General features: G+C 37.1%; 1 protein-coding gene and 2 non-coding genes across 4 annotated transcripts in view; 2 read left to right on the plus strand and 1 right to left on the minus strand.

Moving 5' to 3' along the window:
* Positions 1-5,350: 5,350 nt before the first annotated feature.
* snap25b (synaptosome associated protein 25b) overlaps positions 5,351-22,802 on the minus strand; it is a 54,995-nt gene continuing 37,543 nt past the window's right edge. The window contains exons 5-8 of one of the 2 annotated variants that reach the window (XM_056256157.1): positions 13,931-14,045; positions 9,501-9,617; positions 7,794-7,938; positions 5,351-6,209 (exon numbers count right to left, since the gene is read on the minus strand). In XM_056256157.1, the coding sequence (XP_056112132.1) occupies positions 6,141-6,209; positions 7,794-7,938; positions 9,501-9,617; positions 13,931-14,045 (446 nt within the window). In that variant the 3' untranslated portion in view covers positions 5,351-6,140. Of the gene's footprint in view, positions 6,210-7,793; positions 7,939-9,500; positions 9,618-13,614; positions 13,733-13,930; positions 14,046-22,802 lie in introns of both variants that reach the window. The other variant, XM_056256156.1, reaches the window with a different exon arrangement.
* trnal-uaa (transfer RNA leucine (anticodon UAA)) lies at positions 20,891-20,973 on the plus strand. The gene has a single exon. It is a non-coding gene; the product is annotated as a tRNA-Leu (tRNA).
* Positions 21,565-21,647, plus strand: trnal-uaa (transfer RNA leucine (anticodon UAA)). Its single transcript has one exon. It is a non-coding gene; the product is annotated as a tRNA-Leu (tRNA).

A 22,802-nucleotide genomic window follows, 5' to 3' on the forward strand; every position in this document is an offset into this window, starting at 1 on the left:
ATATGCTTGGTTTTAAAGATATAGCCTTCATAAATAGTACACTAGTGTTCTCATTTAAGCATCTCTTCTTGACAGACACAGATCTAGTTTCAATGGCAGGAGAGATCAATATATCAAAGAAAATACAGAAATGATCAGACAATGCTACATCCTTAATAACAATCGATGAAATGTTTAGACCCTTACTGATAAGTAAATCTAGAGTGTGTCCACGATTGTGTGTGGGTCCATGTACATCAGATCAAAAGTTTTTAAAACCGCTTTGATTTCTTTTGCCATATTTGTATCATTATCTATGTGAATGTTAAAATCTCCAGTAATAGCAAAACAGTCAAACTCTGAGGAAATTGATGATAACAGTTCTGTAAAGTCCTCAGCAAAGGCTGGAGAGTATTTTGGAGGCCTGTAAATAATGATAAGTAAAATGCGTGGGGCACCTTTTAACACAATACCGAGATATTCAAAAGAGGGGTAGTTACCAAATGATACAGTGTACAGTATGTGTGTAAATGAACAAAAATAAATTTTTGAAGTAACGTAAATGACATAGCATTCCAGGCTTCATGCCTCTGTATAGGGACGTCCCGCGTGACGTCACGCCATTTGGAGCAGCCATCTTGACGGTATAGAAAATGCTAAACCGCCGGTGATAATACAGCTCGTCGCGAAATATTCCTATCATGCCCGAGCGATGCTGTGCATTTGGATCCGATCAGATACGTGATCATACAAAAGGAATATCTTTATACCGTATCCCAAAAGAAACAAAACGGAGAAAAGTGGTTGGCGGCAATTAACAGGCAAAACGCATACATACATTCCTAGATCAGTTAATTCGTTAGGCCTATTATCACATTACATTCTTTCGTTTTCAAATACCAAAAGCTGATCTTGTATTTTATTTGACACTTCTTATAAATCGTTAGAAACACAGGTTGAGACAGTCTCAATGACAGTTTATCATAGGCCTACTACAGTGACAGTCAGTGATTGTATAAAAAAGTAGCCTATATATAGGCTATTTCGTTTTTCTTGGATCAAACTAGATTAAACAAATTCATTAAAGATACACTTAATTAGGGTGACCAACAGTCCTGTTTTCCCAGGACATGTCCTGTTTTTACGTCCTGTCCTGGCTGTTTTTTATAAAGTGATGAAAATGTCCTGGTTTTTAAAAAATTGCTTGGAAAGATCAGCTCTACAGCAAAATATAGATGGGCAAACAAGGACGAGGAAGAAAAACAGGATAAAGAGGAAGAAAACTAAAGATATAAATACATTTTGTTAGTTCGTTTTTGTAAGTTTGTGAGAGCTATTTTTGTTCAATTCGGAGGTATTTCTTTTAGTTATTTATATATTTATTTTTCTAATACAGAAGAGACATTATTTCTATCATTATTTCATTGATTATTTTTTAAACCTGTCATAATAAAACATGTTGAGTAACCTCTGAGAAGCCTATCTTAATTTGTGTCTTGTAATATAACAATTTTCTATCCATACAGAGGAGGCTACTTTAAATGTATTAATTAATAAGGCATCTTTGAGTAAATTTCGAGTGTCATTTGAGTAGCCTATCTGTTTGCCGGGCCGAGTGTCCTGTTTTTTGGTAATCAAAATATGCACTTAATCTTGTTGGTGATTTTGTTTTGTGTTTTCCCCTGTAAACTCAGTTTAAAAATTGTAGGTAATATAATTTGATGAAAAAAATACATTGACCAACCTTTGCGGTGATGATTGAAAAATCATTTTCTTTTAATGAAGCTCCGGTGTAGCGTGATGGGAAGTGAACAAGGTAGCTGTAATGTCACCGAACTCAATGTCAGGAAGTTTTTCTACACATTTAATGCCTGTAAAAAGAACTTGTGGTGCTTCATATGGATATATGATTCCTAATTCCTTTATCTTCCTCTTGTATATTTATTTTTGTGATGCTAATAATAAGTGTGATGACATGACGTGGTGGGGGAAAAAATCGATTCTGTTCAGTATCGAGATATTTTGTACCATGATTTTGCGCATTCAATTATATCAATACTGTAGCGCAAAGTATTTCAATATTTAGGCTAATTATACTAATAATTATATTATTAGTATATTAATATACTAATAATTATATTATTAGTATAATATACTAATAATATATATTACCCACGGCAATGGATCTATGAGTAGCCGACGGATGTATTCCGTCAAAATGGCTGACAAGCGGCTAGGGGTCACGTGACTGGGAGATCCCTATACATGTGCTGCATTACATTCAACACAGTAAAGATGTACAGTAACTCAATAGTGCTGTACAATCTCTGGACATGATTACTTACTTGTACATATTGATATCGTAGCTCTTTTACCCTTTCAGAATTTCTCTCAAATGGTACTCTGTAGGCTTGTTTGAGACTTATCAGGTTGCGTTTCAGGACACGGTCAATTGTGGAGAGACTCACACTGTTGATTCCTTCAAAGTTCACGTTGTCTTCCTCAACTCGCTGTTGTATTTCACGCAGACGAATGAGATTATTTTGAAGGACCATATTGACAATAATGGTCTCCTGCTGTTGTGAGAACATACCTCTCCTTCCACCGGCATGTGGCAGTCTTTCAATTCTAGCAAATAAAACCTCTTGTTAGAACCCAAGAATTAACCCTCTCCCTCTCCCCCTTCCCCTTCCCCTTCCCCTTCCCCTTCCCCTTCCCCTTCCCCTCCCTCTCCCTCTCCCCCTTCCCCTTCCCCTTCCCCTTCCCCTTCCCCTTCCCCTTCCCCTTCCCCTTCCCCTTCCCCTCCCTCTCCCTCTTCCCCTCCCTCTTCCCCTTCCCCTTCCCCTTCCCCTCCCTCTTCCCCTCCCTCTCCCTCTTCCCCTCCCTCTTCCCCTTCCCCTTCCCCTTTCCCCTTCCCCTTTCCCCTTCCCCCTTCCCCCTCCCTCTCCCTCTCCCTCTCCCTCTCCCTCTCCCTCTCCCTCTCCCTCTCCCTCTCCCTCTCCCTCTCCCTCTCCCCCTTCCCCTTCCCCTCCCCCTCCCTCTTCCCCTCCCTCTCCCTCTTCCCCTCCCTCTCCCTCTTCCCCTCCCTCTTCCCCTTCCCCTTTCCCCTAAAATTTCAAAACCATAATGCCATTTATCAAAAAGCACACCCAAGGGGAAGGGGAAGGGGAAGGGGAAGGGGAAGGGGAAGGGGACAAGCTGCAGTCTCGGATGAAATTCAAGCCACTTTAGTTGACCATGTCCTTGTCCATGTATGACTATGAGGGAGGTTGGGCAACGAGTACAGCCAAATTTGAGTCATTTCACCGTCGCCTCCATCATCAGAACCTTCAGGAAGGTGTGGTGGCAAACAATTTCTATCACTGAATAAGAGACAAACATTTCCAATTGTCTTTGATGAGGTTTATTTTCTTGCAAGAAAAGGCCAGCAGTCGTACAGTCACACAGAGTGGCTGCAGAGTGGGACAGTGAAGGGAGGGCATCCTTTCTCCTTTATAGTCTTGACTCCCAGAATGTTATCTTTCTAGGCCAATGATGGTATTTCAACCATACATGGAATATTCTTAAGACTTGTTCATCATATTGTATCCTTGAGTGGAGGCCCTCCTGTCACGTACCCACACTCTTTACCATTCCAATACAATTCCATATTTGAATAAGGTTTGTTGTGTGTGCTCTTTTACTGTCATATGATGGTCACACACATCTTACGTAACTAAAAAAAAAGAGTTCATGTTTTTTTTTTTTGTGTGTGTGTACTGTGTAGTACATGAATGAATAAAACTGTGCCAATGTATCCATTGGTTGTGTCTTTTGTGTTCATCATGTGAAAATGTTTGTGAGGGGGGAACCACAAGCAACATAACTTACCAGTTTTGGAAATGTTGTTTTGAATTTATTACACCAGTGTGTAAGACTGTTGTAGTGTGTGTGTTGTGAGGGCTTGTGCGTGATGTCTGAGGGCAAAGTTTGGTTTTTCAGCAAGAGTGAATAGTTTTGAGTGTAGAGCTTCATTTTGATCTGAAAATAGGATGTTTGGGGAATTGGGTGAGACGTTATGGATTTGTGTTTACTGTTTTGAGAAGACGAGGTTTCAAGAAACGTGTTTAAGCAATCGAGAAAAACTGTAATAGCTGCTGTATCCATTTTTAAAGGTCCATTCTTTTGTCATACTTTGGTTGCTACAAAGGAAAAATAGGGATATTTTTGCAGCAGTATATTAATTTAACAGCACTAAAAACACTAGGAACACTAAGGATCAAAACAACCAATATACACAACGTAGAACAGACAAATAAACAAGGGAAACTCAGGACTTAAATACAGTCGATTGATGAACTTAATTAGATTAACAGGCAAACACAGGGAAACTAGGTCAGGATACACAAATGGCAAGGAAACAGACACAGAAACGAACCAAACGAAAATACAACGAACAACACATAATCCTGATACTAATATGCTGACATCAGAATTCATCACATCTAATGCTGCCTTCAAGTGTTACCAGAATTATTATAAATACAAGTTTCCTAGTTAAAAATTGGAGATGAACGTACTCTTAAATTGTATTTACCACTATAGCTCTGGAATAATTTTGATACCCAAGTTCCAGAGTTGGACGTGTCATAAACTTTAAACATGGCGGAGGGGAGAACGATTGCTGCTGTGACTGGTATTCTTTATCAGATTTTTTCCACAACAGCTACATTGTCTTGTCGCTAAAGTAGTGCATCTTTACATACATGAATAATCATTTGAAGCATAGTGTTTTATACACAGCGAAATAGCATGTATTTGATCGAAATTCCAGAATCGTCGGAATCTAGATAGCGCTGTGAATGTTTATGTAGTTGTCAATGAATGGGATGCTAACTATCATTTTGGCTTTAATAAGATTTTTTATTTGTTATAAAAATAAAATAAATATAAATCATTTCAGTTTTTCTATTATGAGTTTAATATTTCATCCATATTAAACTCTATTTACTGCATCATGATTATGAATATGATCTGTTCATTTTGGTAGGTGATCTTAAATGATTTACTTGTTTCCAGCCCGTTATTGATGTTACAATACATTACTGGCAGCTGACTTCAATAACCACGATTGGACAGCCTAGTTTACACGTGCTTGCATTTATCTATGGTGTGTGTGTTGAACCAGTGTGTGTGTACTTGTGTATTTCAGCATTCGGATGTACTTAGTGACGTTGCCAGGCATAATCCATGTAAAGCCTCTGGTTCAAAGAGGATCTTGGTTAGTACAGCGTACAGACACTCTAACACTCTTGTGTCAAAACGCTCGCTATTGTCTCTGCTCCGCTTGTGTTGGAAAGATATTACAGTAAATCAGATCAAGCAAACAATATTTAGGTTTGTTTAGTTTTTATTGGCATTTCTTATACTTATTTTACAACAACTGACACATTTATGCAGATGTACAGAAATAAAAAGTGTGGCACTATTGTGATGATGCAGAACTGTGATACTTCAAACCGAATGCATGTTCTGACCATGCCCATGCTGTACAGTAATGTCTACACATCGGGAACGACTTGGGTAATAGCAAGTGAAAGTGACACGGTGAATACATATATGACCACTTCAGGTGGAATAATCGTTACTGGACACTGTCTAAAGGCGATTACAAAATAGCCGGCTAAGATAAGAAATAAGTCATGTGATCTCCTGCACCTCACAGTCTAATTCGTCTCCTGTCTCGCTACATCTGAATATGAAGCATGGCTTATATAGAGTAAAACACAGAGCATGGACACACAGATGACTGAAAACTTTTAAGAAATTTCATCCAAAACATGTGTGTATATATATTTAATAAATATACACTTTAAAAAAAAACATAAAGAAACCAACACAAAAAAAAAAGAAGAAGAAGAAACTTCACATGTGAGCTCTAGCCATCAAATATGCACTATGTACATTTAACCTTTGGAGAAAAAGATACAGAGTAAATGTGACCATTTACTAGACTATCAGTTAAGACAGACACGCAACGACACTTTCTAGATAGAGCATTGAGGGGGTGATAAGTGCATGTGTGCAAACCGGTCAGGTGAGTACCATGGTAAAAGCACATGTGCACTGTTGCAGGTACAGCGGGGAGGGGAAAAATGAGACAAAGCACTTCTTGTATGGATTTAGCCACTTCCCAACATTTTTGTGGCGCGCTGGTTAGCTTCGTCAATCCTGGTTTTGTTGGAATCAGCCTGGAAGACAGAGATAATAGATACAGTAGGTATATCAATATGCGGGAGACTCACTGATCTTCTGGGAGAGGTGGGATGTCTGGTAATAATAATATTTATGTTTATAATAATATATGAAATAATTTTAAGTCATCCTGCAGCCCCCCTGGAAGTTTGTTTGAGGCCTCCTGATTGAGAACTGTTCTGGGTGCTTCAAATTACAGTAAGAGCAATGGTAATAATGATGCATTATAAAATCCGTTTATGATCCAGAATTCATTAAAGGGGTCATGAATTGAGAAATCACATTTCTTTTGATCTTTTGACATGTAAGAGGTCATTGTCCTATAAAAACATCCTGTATGTTTCAGAACTTAAAACGCCCTCATTAGTCCAAAAGCATCTTTTATTGAATCCAAGCTCAGAAAACGACTCGTTTGGAATTTTGTCACATTATGACGTCATAGTGCGATGAAAGACCGCCTCTGCAGAATCAAATCAATGCCTACTTCTACATCATGGCATATTTGGCCCCGCCCACTGGCACGTTAGTGAGATGACATGTTGGATTCTATGGTAAATCAGTTGCGTTTCAGTGCAGCCTTTGCAAACAGACTTTAACTGTAAGATATGGGCCCGGATGCAGTGCCACAACATGTAGGCCTAAGTAACCATGTTAATTCTAATGCCTGATCTGTGATCAGTGATTTCTGATATGTAATGATTAATGTACAGTCAGATGTTCTTTGTCTACGTGTCAGTAAATCAAACCAGTGACTAAACAATCAACTTCACATTGCTTCTCTTAGTACCATGCAAATAATTTGTTATTTAAATTGTGATTAAATTATAAAGCGATCAACCCTTTATAATCGCTGGAGCTGTCAATCACACAGGGCGACAGTTTATCAGTGAGAGTTTTGGACTCTCGCCAAAACTCCCATTATAATCAATGATGCTGTCTGTGTTTGAATTGTTTGTTATGATGAATGCATTCGTGAAAGGATCAGAAATCAAGTTGCAATGACAAGATGACCGCATTCAAGCAATCAACAACAGTCACGTCTGTCATCGGTTACAATGCTCCTCGCTGCAACCTTTCATGTGACGGGAGTAGATCTAAATATGATGCAATAATCAACACTTTTCACTAGTTAATCTCGACAGCTCTAACAGTAAAGTGTTAAAAGATTTCGAGAGAGTTCCACATGTAATACTTATTTCATCTGCAAACATGTCAGCCAATCACAGCAGTGGGCGTTTACACTGAAGTCTCACAGCAAACACACCCCTTCAAACAGAGCGCTTAAATCAGGGTAGGAAAAATGCCTTTTGTTTAGAAATCATGACAATTTTTTATGTACAAATCATACTGACATAATAAATGCACATTATAAAATATAAAAAAATGCAGTTCATGACCCATTTAATGAACAACTCTGAGCAAACATTAATCTCAAAAGTGACTTTGTGGGATGTGACAAGCACCAACAAGCATCTTTTGCTATTATTAGAAGGTCTAATCTCATGAGAGAGTTTGCAGTCAGAATTGAGGCTCTTGCATTAAGTAATAATTTATCCGATATTGCAATGTCATGATCTTACCATGTCCATAATCCTGTCGATTTGACGATTCTGGGTGTCGATCTCGTTGCCCATGTCGAGAGCCATGTGGCGTAGGTTACCGATGATCCCTCCCACCTGTTCCAAATTCTCGTCCATTTCATTCTCACGTGCATCATCTGTTACCCTTAAGATACACAAAAAACAGTCTGGGCTTATTGAGAGCACTGATTGAGATGGGCACAATATCCTCAGGATGATTTCCACATTAAGGTCACCAGGGAAATCCATTCGCAACCCATTTCCCATCATATTTAGATGGAAAACATTTAGTTATATTATTCTCTGATGAAAGATTTAAAAAAAAATCCCCTGTGAAACAGCATGCACTAATGGTATTATATAAGAAAATATTGTCAATTTTGAATTCATGTTGATCTTATTCTGTCTGATGGGTTGCACAGGACAGAAAAAAAGGACGTTAAACACATACATTATGGATTCTGTCTACACTAGCATGAATAGAACAACTGTCTAAAACCATTAAGGTGTATATGGATTCTAGCTGAACATCTCATTTTGTTTGCGGACTGACATGGGATATTTTGAGACAGCGGACCAACAACAGCTCAGTGGTTTCATGAGCATCCCTGATGTGCCTGAAGCTACAGTCTGGCACAAAGCGGACATCCGTCTTCAACAGACAATTATAGAGATGCTTGTGACTCACTGACAACTGAAGTGTGCTGCACTCACTGCTGATACAGATGAAAACAACAACAGTACAATTATAGGCTACACTCACACGGTCAGCTTTTGGGACTGACAGCCTTATTTACTAACATGTCTCTCAAATGGTTTTGTCCACACAGCAGACAGGAGCTAATGATCAAATAAGGTCTGAAAGAACAGGTGACTGTCTAAGTCAGTCCCCTTCTCTAATTGGTGGGTGATGCCTTTTACCATAGTGACAAATAGCAATAGTAAATTCCGAGACTTTATATTACAATTACATTTTTATTTCAAAGATTTCAGCACACTCCTGCTGCTTTCATCCTCTCAAAAACACTCTCCAGTTTGATTTTTTCATTGTATTCACTAGTATTGCACCTGGCTACACTGCACTTTACATACTACATCATATTACTATAATGCAGTAATTTGTTTAATATTTTTTGGTTTAAATCAGCACAAATTTAGGATATTTAAATATGACCTATTTTTACTTTTAAATTAAATAATAAATGATTATTTTTTCACATTACATTAATGTGAACAAGATATCGACATCATCATCATTATTATTGTAGTTTCGGCTAATTGTCATGAAAATAAGGTCACAGAGCAAAAAAGTCTTAATGGTTTTAATATATAAAATGTCACCTGATTTATTACGTATTATTGATATAATTTATCATGATTGTTGTTATAATTGTTGCATTATAATAACAATATAATGCATATACTGTATATATATATATATATATATATCAACAATACACACACAAACACACACACACACACACTCTATATTGTTTTCATGCATTAAGCTTTTAGCCAAAGCGAATTACATTGCATTCAAGGTACACATTTCACTTTTTACGCATTCCCTAGGAATCGATTGCTCTACCGCTTAAGGTACATGAACGGCTAATGACAAATTATATAATTAGTTAAAATATAAGTCATAACCAAGGTCCATTGACTTTGCCATCCATATTTGCAGTCATTTTCTTAGAGGTAACTGACCTGCGGATGAATCCTCCGCTGATGGCCATCTGCTCACGTTCATCGACCACACGGGCCGGCTGGCTGGACACCACCCCATCCTGGTTATTACCCCAGGACTGGCCTCCGCCTTTCAGTCTGAACAACCACAGGAAGTGAGAGAGAGGGTGAGAAGCAGGATGGTGTGAAGCAACTCTAAAGAACTAGACATGCACTGAGAGGAACTACTATGCAGATAAATAACACTTAAAACAGGAAATGGTGGTCAGGATTATCTGCACGTTATGGAATTTCATGAATAAATGAACGACACACTAGCGTATCGCTTTCCTGGATCTAACGTACACAAGTCACGTACAGTGGGGTATGACAGACAATTACACAGACACTGATGGAGATGTGACAAGTTAATTGGAGGAGGTTCACAACAATTATCAAGGTGAAGAGACAAAGAGAAGCATTCAGAAGTAACATGTTCTCAGTGAGGGTACAGAATAGACCTATTCCAAACATATAATGTGCATTCATTCAACATTTAGATAGGGCTACAGTTTGTTAGATCTGAAGTTAAATCAATAGACCAATAGAAAAGCTTTTATAATAACAAGTAACATGCATTGCATTCAGGCAGGGAAGGGGAATTAGGCTTTGTTTAGTAACAGTATGCATACAGTAAACAAAATCGGATCTCTTTGTTCAGACAGTTGATATCCAGTAAATCACTTAAAGAGACAGTTCAACTAAAAATTACAATTGTCACCATTTACTGACAGTCACTGTGTGACTTTACAGACTTTCTTTCTTCTGTGGAATACACAAAAAATACTTTGAAATGTGTTTTTTGTCCATTTAATTAGTGGTACTAAAATTACTAAAACTAGAACTGAAATAAAAATAAAATAAAGCTAAATAGAAATACTAAAAAAAAAAACTGATAAAAAATGACAAAAAGCACAACAAAATTACTGAAACTTAAAATGAAATTGAACTGAAAATATAAAAATAAAAGCTAAATTAAAATATTAATAAATACTATAATATTAGGCTATATAAATAATAATAAAATAACACTGCCACTGATATCTGTGAACTATCCCTTTAAGGGTCACATGATCCCAAGAGAATTTCTTCCACAACTAAGAGATGATGCTAAAATTCACAAGGCCAATCATTTTTTTATTATTATTGATGGGTTCACCCTCTGTCGGGCTGTTTGAGTAGCCAAATAAGGAAAAAACAGATTTAACTTTTCTCAAAATTGATGAATTAAATCGGATGTCATACAATATAAGAGTGTAATTTGAGTCAAGTTTGTAGAAACTTGATTTCACCTGCAATATAGGTTTTTAGGTTTTCTGTCTGTCTGAACAAAGCTCAAGCAGCAACTCTCTAAGCAATGCAGGTGATTTCCTATAAGCTGTTACCTTTTATTTCAACCTTTTATGTAAGATAGGGCTGTTTATGGAGATTTTATGGTATGCCACTGCCATTGTGATTACAGGAGCTGATATGAAATGCTCTGACCAGAGGTAGTGAGACTCAACCATGACCTTAATCCTTACTGACACAGACACAGGTGCGTGTCTTTTAAAAGAAACACAAGTAAAAGTTCTGAGGTAAGCCAAAATCTTCTTTATCTGCCCATACTTTAAAGTCAACATGAAATCAAAATGGACCTTGTTTACTTTCTTAATACGTTTTCTGGTCTAACTGTGATTCATTATTCCAGTTGTTTCTTTATCTTTCATCAAAATGTAATAACTTGCATCACCCTTGAAATGAATTTCTTTTCGGGGACCTCTCATTAAACTACCTGTCATATAAAGACCACTTTTCCCAATCCAATCAATTCCCGATGCATAAAAATCAAGCCCAACATTTTTCCCATTGAATATTCAATACACAAACTTTGAATCACATAAGTAAAAATGTGAATTCCCTTTCATGTTGACTTTAAAAGTAGAAAATAAAATACATTTAATGTTCTGTTTGGTTACAATTTGAGTATGTCAACCCCAAATACATAAAAGGAATAACAAATAACATTCATAAATACTTCATCAAACAACTGCCGTTTGGCGATGGGCTGCATTAACACTGATGGCCGTTACTGTAAAAGCTTTTCAGCCAGTGACAGTTGCTCACATGAGTATTTATGCAGCGCCTGCACCATTATGCAAGAGTTGGTCACACAGAATATCATTAACATAATATTTGCATCTCATGAAACACAGAATAATGAGAACCAACGTGTGTGCCCACTTGGATATTACTGAAAACGTGACTGAATGTGCTGTGCATTCACGTGGTTTAAAGGTGCACTATAAGTCATTTTTTCCACCCAACTTCAATTCCCAGTAAAGAATTAAACTATTCACATCCCTCAAGCAATATCCATCAATCCGAATATCTGTAATAAGCAAAAGAAAAACTGTTAAAACAGTGACTGCCCATTCCCTTAAAACATTATGAATAACCTTCATCTCCCTATACAATGTATATAAGAGTGTAAATATCGAATAATTTGTTTAAATAAACTTTGCATATGGCATTTTATAAAACAAGGAGTTTTTTACTCTAAATTCTGATTGATGAACCATGTTTGACGCTGTACAATTAGGCAATATCATACTGTTGTTTAAAATATCAACAATGGCTTTCTGATAATGACAGTGCATGTTTCTTTTCTGAATAAAGCAGTGTTTTTGAATGGATCGATTTAATCATTGATTTGGCTCTCTCATAAAGACAGTCACTTTTTTAGTTCCATTGATGAATTACCGTTTTTATACAAATAAGTTGTAAACATGATTTGATGACTCTCACAAATTGCTGCAGCAAATGTTTCAGTGACTCGCTCAAAGACAGTCAATTGTTTTGTTCCTGAATGCATCAGTGTGTTGGAACGAATCGGTTGCAAAAATGATTCAATGACTCTCACAAATCGGTTCAGCAAATGATTCAGTGACTCACTCAAAGACAGTTAATTGTTTTGTTCCTGAATGCATCAGTTTGTTGGAACGAATCTGTTGCAAGAATGATTCAATGACTCTCACAAATCGGTTCAGTAAATGATTCAGTGACTCACTCATAAATAGTCACTTGTTTTGTTCCTAAATAAATCAGTGTTCTTGAACAATCAGTGAATAAATTAAGACAGTCACTTGTCAGAAAACTGCAGAAGGAGTCACTGAAAAATTCGGACTGACACACAAACATTAGTAATAAAAACAATGAAAAGTCCCAGTGCTGATGAACTGTTTATGAGCACGTTCGGAATGCCCGCTAAACCAATGGGGACCAGAACTAACTGTTTTAAATAAAAGAAAAAATGACTTAAAGTGCACTTTTAATAAGGTACGAATTGCACATAATTAGAAATCAGCTGTACTACAATCAATTACATTGGCCATTTATTTGAGATGGTCCTCACTGCAGAACACGAAATCCAGGGGGAGGAGTTGGATCCAGATCCAACTCCTCCCACCTTACATATACCTTAACCTACCCATCTCCACCCCCTGATCCCTAACCCCACCCCTAATCCTCCCTATCTCCACCCCTTAGATCTGGATCCAACTCCGCCCCCTGGATCTCGTGTACTGCAATGAGGTGCTACTGATTTATATGGCCAAGATAAAATTTTCCACCATTTTACCCATATGCAGTGACATGCTTTGCCTTTTAGAGAAAACCTAAAAGAAGCCAGCTCTGCCAGCCTTGAGTAAATAAAGCGTGAATTTCTAATCTGCGGTCCACAAAGTCCATTCAAGGAGTGTGTAATGCTTGCATTTCGGAAAGTAGCACATGCATATTAAGCAGGCACTTAACATTTAAATACAACAGTCCTTGACCAACGGATCAGTGAAGCATAGAAACCAGCATATTTGCGCATTCAGCCGGCAGAGAGCAGGGCCTACAGCTACATCTATGGGTTAACCAGTGGCGCCCCAGACGGACTTAGCTCTACCAACATCCCCATGCACAGAGAAGTAGTCCAGGAAGAGCGCAGTGGGGGGAACGTCGCAGCTACGGAGAGAGTAAGAGCGAGCGTGCAAACTGGCCACGTGCTTTTATTTCCTATTTGTCGAGTTCAGGCAGGCAAGCAGGCAGGCAGGCGACAGGAACCACCTACTTGTTACATGGACACGGACATAGACCACAGAGATTTCCTAGATCCGTCAAATTCTTTTCTGCTTCTTTCATGTCCTTATTGATCTGATCCATTCCCTCTTCGATGCGCTCCAGTTGTTCTGATTTATACATTAGTCAATTATGCCCCCAAAAAGAATTAAAGAGTGCGAAAAGGGAACAAGGAGAGAGAGAGAGAAAGGAAAGGCAAGGAGGAAAAGAGGGACAAAAAGAAAGAGAGAGGCTTAAACATTCACAGTGACAAGACAGTCAGACAGCAGCAGACAGGTGAAAGCCTCGGACGCTTCACCAGTACCTACTTGTCGCAGGGACATACAAGTCCACAGCATTTGCCTACATCTTTTAAACTTTTCTCAGCTTCCATCATGTCTTTGTTGATATGGTTCATGCCATCTTCAACACGCTCGAGTTGTTCTGGTCAGGACAAAGGGGTGACAGCAATGAAATGAGACTTTTCATCCTGGCAGACAAACGATGATGATAAATGACATCTAAGTTGTCCAGAAACACATCTACTCAAAACGTGAGACATTTGAATGATGCGGTTGGGTGGTTAGGTTAGGTCGTGCCGAGAAGATGGTCTATGAGGCGTAGTAGAGCACATCCGCAAAGTGTCTTTTCAACCCAAATGCATTTACAGGTTTAATTCATGCTAAAGAAACTGTTCACCCCAAAAAAGTTGTTCCAAACCCATATGACATATTTTCCTCCATAGAACACAAAAAGAGGTTTTTCTTTTTACTGTAAAATATATATTTTTTCTTCACATAATGAAAGCAAAAGGGGAATGACCAGGGCTGTCAAGCTCCAAAATCACAAAAAAGCGCAGTAAAAAGTATCATCACATTCCATGGAAGAAAAAAAAGTCATACAGGTTTGGAACAACATTTTTGGGTTTACTATCCGTTTAAAAAGCACCAAGTTTATTCAAATATTTTGTAATAGTGTTGGGTTTAGGGAATTCAGTTGTTGTTGGCATAAAGGCTTGGGATGTGATTACAGGGGTGTGAATTAATGAATTACAAATACTCATGTTACTGTAAGATAATCAAGTAGTTTTTATCAGAAATTGTACTTTTTTAAGTAGTTTAATGTACATTTACTTTAGCTTGAGTACATTTTAAGTGATGTATCTGTACTTTTACTCTGATATTTTTCCTCTGTTTGTGGTCATCATTACATGCTTGTTTTAATTTTATTTTTATCCATTCACAAAAAAACAGAGTCCAGACTGTGAACACAGGAAATCTCGCAAAATCTCTCACGGTGAAACGTAACTTTAGAGTAAACAAACATTGCGGACGAAGAAATGGTGATAATAAATGCTTTTTACAGAATATTCGTGGGAGAAAAAGAAAACGTTTTGGATGAAGTTGTGTTATGCTTTCATCTGCCCCCAGCTCGCTTTCTGATTGGGTAGCCTATCATTTCGCTCCACGTGACAACCCACAAGGAAAGAAACACCCCACGCAGCAGGATTTCTGATCTTATAAATATTCAACATGTTGGATATATTTATGATTTGAGATCGGTGCAGCCTTGACGTTCTTTCGAGCAGATTCAATCACTCTTTACACACCTCACACCACAGGAAAATCTGATAAGATAATCTGTAGAACCATCAAGTTAATCGGGACTTTACCCAAAATTGGCCCGATTATCTTGTAGTGTATGAAGGTATATTTGGTGCAATACTTCTGAACGCCTGTGACAGTGGAATGTGTAGTTGTAGAGAATAGCCACACATGTGTATCAGTAAATTTGAAGTCACAGAGAGAAATGTTTTAAGAGTTGCAAACTTGTAGACTTTTTTTTATCTTCCACAAACACAACACAACAGTTACACCTTCTCAAATTCTTCATTGCAGGCGCACAAATCCTATTCTACAAATCACAAATTAAGAAACTTGTACGCTCACATTTTTGCTACAGTTGCTGCAGTGAATATGGTGCAAAACGCATTTAAACACCTGCATCAAAACATGTGAAGTCAGAGAAATTTTGCTCATCTGCAAATCAGTATCTGAATTCATCCAATGAGAGTTGCACACTTGTAGAATATTTTCTCACAAATATCTTGTATATTTTTCTAGCACAAACACAAGTACAAAACTACAGCTGCTTGAATCTGCTGCGACGAATCTCAAACACTGTTTTTCGCTTTCAAGTGACAAGTTCAACGCCTTAACGACTCAGCCATGCTGGTCACTCTTTTAAGGAAACATGTTTAAAACCCAGTTTGTTAATAACACAACCACTTACAGCCAAATTACTAAAGTCCATTTAAAATTCTCTAGGAGGAATGGGGTAGTAATAGAACTTGTGGTAATAGAAATTGCTCCTCTAATACAGTATGTTTTATCTCATCTCGATACGAAAAAATGGCTTTCCTGCACTAATTAATTCAAAAGTGGATATTTATTACTAGGAGTGGGGCTTGAACCCACGAGGACATTTATCCCAAAGAATCTTAAGTCCAACGCCTCAACCATCCTGATTATTTTTATCAAGTTTTAGTCACTCCTCTATGTTTTCAAGTGTCTATTTTCTCTATAAGATAAAGCAGCTTTCCTGCATTAACCCAATTGAGAGTTGACAATTTAAACACGTGTTTAAATGACAAGTTTCGCGCGCTCTCCCTTTTGCACCATATATCTCGTTAAATGTGGAGCAAAACTGACTTGTGCATCTGTAGAGGCAGTGGGCGGAGCCTACATTAATATTCATGAGTTTCCCGGGCATGCGCGTGCAACTGCTCATTCTAGTTCACTCAGAGGTTCACTCCTCGTTTCTCAGCAGGTTTAATGGGTTATTTCAAAAAAGGTAAATATAGTTTCAGTGCGAAATTAAAATAAAATTGTGCATCATTTCATAAAGTTCATCATGTTTTTATTAGTTTGCACGTTTTTTTGCATTCGTTAATGACTGAATGATTGCAGGCATTCAATTCGTGTAGTAGGCCTATAAAGTAGTACAGCAAACTTCAACTCGTTCATTTCGTTGTGCTTTTCCTTTGTACATTGCAATGTTTTAAAACTGTCTTTTGTTGTCATTTATGAATGTCACTGCAATAAAAAATATTAACATTTTTTACAAACAAAATATACATTTACTAATAAATATTCTCAGGTTCCACTTTTACTGTAAAACCAAAAATTCCAGAACACCTGAATGATTACAGCAACACCAATTTCCAACAGAAGAGCAGATATAGAATATTCCTAAATACATTAACCATTACCATTTAATTAATTTATTTATTGCTAAGCTCTTCTGATACCTTACCTTATGAAGCTTTACAACTGTGTCATTTCTGGCAATAATCTCTGGGAAATAACTCCACAACCATATCAGTGTCCAAATAAACATGTTGCACCCTACATTGATGTTTCTCTTTGTCATGTTATTTCTTTGACCTTATGTGTTGCACTGTGTGCCTGGATGATACACAATGATGATCATTAATACAAATGCATGATTTTGTTGCACAACAAACACATTCAACAACATGTTTTTAAAGTCATAAAGTTCTATAAACATGCATGTTCTTGATTAGGCTTCAATTAGAGGCACTTCTGACTTGAAGTCTTGAAAAATGAAACCTTTAAACTTTTTTGGATTGATGTTAAAACATTCTCATCATTTTCATCACTTAAGATTTGCATGACAAAAGTTTGGAATCACTATGATTTAAAAAAGTTGATACTTTTATAGCAGGCAAGGTCAAGGATGCCTTACATTGATCACAAATGACAGCAAAGACACTTATATAATGTTAGCAAAAAATTATAATTTTAAATAAATTTTGTTCTTTTGTACTTGCTATTCATAAACAATCCTGGAAATATATGCTCCATAATGATTTCCACACTTCATTAAGCAGCACCACCTGATCATAATCAGAAATGTTTCTTGAGCAGCAAATCAGTATTAGAATGATTTCTGAAGGCTCGTGTGACACTGAAAACTAGAGTAATGAGCTCTGCCATCACAATACATTTTTTTAAAACATTAAAATAGAAAACTTTCACATATTTATAATATTTCACAATATTACTGTTTTTCAGATAAATCTAGTCTTGGTACCTAGAACCTTAATACCAAACTTTTGAACAGTAGTGTATATATTATTATATAAAAGCCAGCACAAGCACACCTTGCAACCAAAACATTAAAAAAATAGTGTTACATTATTTTGCCAGTATGTATATTTGTAAATATAATTATTTTAGAACATCAATTGGTTGCTTATTATATTCCGTAAAAGAATGTTACGTTTTTTCCCTCCTTTACAGTAACCTAGTTGTACCAAATGTAATTTATCCACTTTTGTCCATACAATTTTGTTTAATCCACTAATTTGTTTAATTGTACTTAAGTATTAAAGCAACACATTCATGCTTCTGTGTGGTCTTAAATTATTTGGCTTATTTAAATTAACAAACATTTAAGAACAATCACACCAGGATATATTTGTACAAAAAAGTGTTAACTCAAAGATACATTTATGAGGGTTTATTTAATTTATTACAATCATCAAATGATAACAATTAGTAAAAGACACAGTTTTAAAGCTTCGCAAAGTGCAATTTATATGACGAGTTGAAGTTTGCTGTACTACTTTATAGGCCTACTACACGAAGTGAATGCCTGCAATCATTCAGTCATTAACGAATGCAAAAAACGTGCAAACTAATAAAAACATTAAGAACTTTATGAAATGATGCACTATTTTATTTTAATTTCGCACTGAAACTATATTTACCTTTTTTGAAATAACCCATTAAACCTGCTGAGAAACGAGGAGTGAACCTCTGAGTGAACTAGAATGAGCAGTTGCACGCGCATGCCCGGGAAACTCATGAATATTAATGTAGGCTCCGCCCACTGCCTCTACAGATGCACAAGTCAGTTTTGCTCCACATTTAACGAGATATATGGTGCAAAAGGGAGAGCGCGCGAAACTTGTCATTTAAACACGTGTTTAAATTGTCAACTCTCAATTGGGTTAATGCAGGAAAGCTGCTTTATCTTATAGAGAAAATAGACACTTGAAAACATAGAGGAGTGACTAAAACTTGATAAAAATAATCAGGATGGTTGAGGCGTTGGACTTAAGATTCTTTGGGATAAATGTCCTCGTGGGTTCAAGCCCCACTCCTAGTAATAAATATCCACTTTTGAATTAATTAGTGCAGGAAAGCCATTTTTTCGTATCGAGATGAGATAAAACATACTGTATTAGAGGAGCAATTTCTATTACCACAAGTTCTATTACTACCCCATTCCTCCTAGAGAATTTTAAATGGACTTTAGTAATTTGGCTGTAAGTGGTTGTGTTATTAACAAACTGGGTTTTAAACATGTTTCCTTAAAAGAGTGACCAGCATGGCTGAGTCGTTAAGGCGTTGAACTTGTCACTTGAAAGCGAAAAACAGTGTTTGAGATTCGTCGCAGCAGATTCAAGCAGCTGTAGTTTTGTACTTGTGTTTGTGCTAGAAAAATATACAAGATATTTGTGAGAAAATATTCTACAAGTGTGCAACTCTCATTGGATGAATTCAGATACTGATTTGCAGATGAGCAAAATTTCTCTGTGACTTCACATGTTTTGATGCAGGTGTTTAAATGCGTTTTGCACCATATTCACTGCAGCAACTGTAGCAAAAATGTGAGCGTACAAGTTTCTTAATTTGTGATTTGTAGAATAGGATTTGTGCGCCTGCAATGAAGAATTTGAGAAGGTGTAACTGTTGTGTTGTGTTTGTGGAAGATAAAAAAAAGTCTACAAGTTTGCAACTCTTAAAACATTTCTCTCTGTGACTTCAAATTTACTGATACACATGTGTGGCTATTCTCTACAACTACACATTCCACTGTCACAGGCGTTCAGAAGTATTGCACCAAATATACCTTCATAGTAGTGAGTGGGTGCCTTTACTAAATGATCTGTATATAGGCTAGGCTATCAACAGGGCCTGAAATTTGGTGCGAGTTTGCAGGTATTGGATACTATGTTAATAACTACGGCAAGTGCCACGTTCATAATGCAAGGAATTCTTAATTTTTTAATCGCTCTCTCGTTTGAACCCATATCTGGTGTGTGATGACAAACTCTCATATGAGTTTATAAAGGTTTTTGTAGTCTTTGCACTGTTCTGAACATTTATATTTTATGTGCAATAATAGCTTGCCTAGTGATTATTAAGACCTTACAACTGATTTTAAATCTATTTATATGGTGATGAATAACCTTTTCCATCTTTTCATCTCTGTAATAGTCTTTCCGTGTCAAAATTAAAACTAATGCATGATAGATATTCTTCATTCTTTCTGACAAACAACAAAAGACAATGTGAATGACAGTGTGTACACTGTTTACTACATTTTTAAATTGCAGTGGTGTTTCTTATAAGGGAATTGAATCCGCAGCTCAGGACTCACTACTCACGAGTACTTTTAAATAAGCTACTCTTTTACTCTTACTCAAGTAGTTTTTTGGACACGTAATTTTTTACTTTACACTACATGTTTTTGGAAATTGGTAAAAGTAATGGTAATTTTTTCAGTACTCTTTCCACCCCTGAGTAATATCGCCACCCTGTCTGAGCTAAACTGGGAAAAAAAGTCATGGTGTATATGAACGTGGCATCATGAGTAGATGCTGAGAAAGAGAGAAGATGATCAGAAACAGAACCGAAATAAAGAGCAAAAGAGAATGAAATATGGAGCATAAGTATTAGTTATTGTGGTGGTAAGGGAAAGTAATCTGAAGAATGTAATGGTTGATCATTCCAGAGCTGAAATGAACAATTGGCTGAAGGGATAAACATTCCTTTAGGGTTTTAGAAAACTGTAAAATCCCTGGGGGAGCAAAACAGATGTTGCTATTTTATAAAAAAATATTAATAATAAAGATTCATGTTTAAGTGTCTGTTGATCTGCCCTTAATTGAGCTTGTAACTTTATTCTTCTTAGCTAGCTTGCAACTGACATTGTCTAGTGTGAGGTTACTACCTTATACCGTCAAAAAGAAAAAAAAGAGCTAATTGGGCTTTGCTGCTAATCCCATGAGCAAGAGCAGCGTGACTAAAGAGAGAGGGGGAAGGGGGTGAGAAAGAGACAGCGAGGGACTCATCTCTTCATTGGATGACAGTGATGTAGAGCATATATTCACTTTTTTTGCATGTGGGAGAACACCAGGAGATTGTGGCACATCCATCTGGCAGCTTTAGTGCCTTTCCAAAGAGCTGAAATTAACCAGGATGGCCGAGTGGTTAAGGCGTTGGACTTAAGATCCAATGGACAAATGTCCTCGTGGGTTCAAACCCCACTCCTGGTAGAAATTGTCAACTCTCAATTGGGTTAATGCAGGAAAGCTGCTTTATCTTATAGAGATGAGAGAAAATAGACACTTGAAAACATAGAGGAGTGACTAAAACTTGATAAAAATAATCAGGATGGTTGAGGCGTTGGACTTAAGATTCTTTGGGATAAATGTCCTCGTGGGTTCAAGCCCCACTCCTAGTAATAAATATCCACTTTTGAATTAATTAGTGCAGGAAAGCTATTTTATCGTATCGAGATGAGATAAAACATACTGTATTAGAGGAGCAATTTCTATTACTACAAGTTCTATTACTACCCCACTCCTGGTAGAGAATTTTAAATGGACTTTAGTAATTTGGCTGTAAGTGGTTGTGTTATTAACAAACTGGTTTCTAAACATGTTTCCTTAAAAGAGTGACCAGCATGGCTGAGTCGTTAAGGCGTTGGACTTAAGATCCAATGGACATATGTCCTCATAGGCTCAAACCCCACTTCTGGTAACAATGACCTATTCTGGCAAGGATTCTTTTTACATTATAGAGAAAAGAGAATATTGAATGTATATCAAAGGATCGATTTCACCATCTACGGTTAACTCAAAGCAACCAGGATGGCCGAGTGGTTAAGGCGTTGGACTTAAGATCCAATGGACAAATGTCCTCGTGGGTTCAAACCCCACTCCTGGTAGAAATTGTCAACTCTCAATTGAGTTGGGAATTTTAAATGGACTTTAGTAATGTGGCTGTGTTATTAACAAACTGATTTTTAAATATGTTAACATAAAAGACTGTCCAGGGTGGCTGAGTGATTAAGGCGTTAGACTTAAAATCCAATGGACAAGTGTCCTTGTGGGTTCAAATCCCACTTCTGGTAACAATGATCTATTCTAGCAAGAATTAGTTCAGGAATGCTACTTTACATTATGAAGACGAGAGAATTTTGAATGTATTTCAAAGGAGCAATTTCAGCATCTACAACTAGTCCAAAGCAACCAGGATGGCTGAGTGGTTAAGGTGTTGGGCTTAAAATCGAATGGACAAATGTTCTTGTGGGTTCAAACCCCATTCCTAATATTAAATGTCAACTCTCTAATGAATTAATGCAGTGGAAGCTCTTTATTCTTATAGAGATGAGAGAAAGCATACAGTATGGCCTTGTGTGTTTAAACCCCACTCTTGGTAGCAAAGCTGAATTCAATATGGTAAAGAGATTTGAACTGTGCTTAAGTTATAAGTCTTGCTTGTAAAATGCAAGGATTTTTCAAAGAATGTAAAATCTCAACATGTTAATCTACCCGTAAATAAAACAGATGGAGTAGCATACCTTTGGGATACCCAGAGGTTTTAGGCTGAAATGTGATTAATGAGCTACTACCACTGTGCCCTTGAGTTAGACAACTGACTTCAGGTTGTTACAGCAGGAATGGGCATTCAGTAAAAAAAAAAGAAGAAGACAATTTTGATTGCTCCCTTTATGTCTAGTGAATCGCTAACTGGAATCCTCCTGAGCTCTAGGAGACTATTGCATGCAGCAATCAGAGCACAGCGTTACGTACGGGACGTGCTGTTGTTCTGCTCTAAAACTGGAGCCAAGAAAGGTTGCAGGATCGTTTAAGGTAGGAAATGGATTGTCCTGAGGCAGTCTGAGGAACACAACATCTATAATTTAACACAACGAGAGGAAGGGCTGTATGTTGTTTTGACAGACTAATTAAAATTTCTCTTCCACGGGGAAAGGAACTCTACACTTCGTATTATCCACATAAAACCGAATAAAGCCTCAAGCAACATAAGGGCTTAATTTATCAATAGAGATGTGACTGCTTCTATTAAAGTGTTATAT

The sequence above is a fragment of the Rhinichthys klamathensis genome, unplaced genomic scaffold (assembly GCF_029890125.1).
Source record: "Rhinichthys klamathensis goyatoka isolate OS25496 unplaced genomic scaffold, OSU_Roscu_1.1 h1tg000123l_1, whole genome shotgun sequence".
Classification (NCBI taxonomy): Eukaryota; Metazoa; Chordata; class Actinopteri; order Cypriniformes; family Leuciscidae; genus Rhinichthys; species Rhinichthys klamathensis.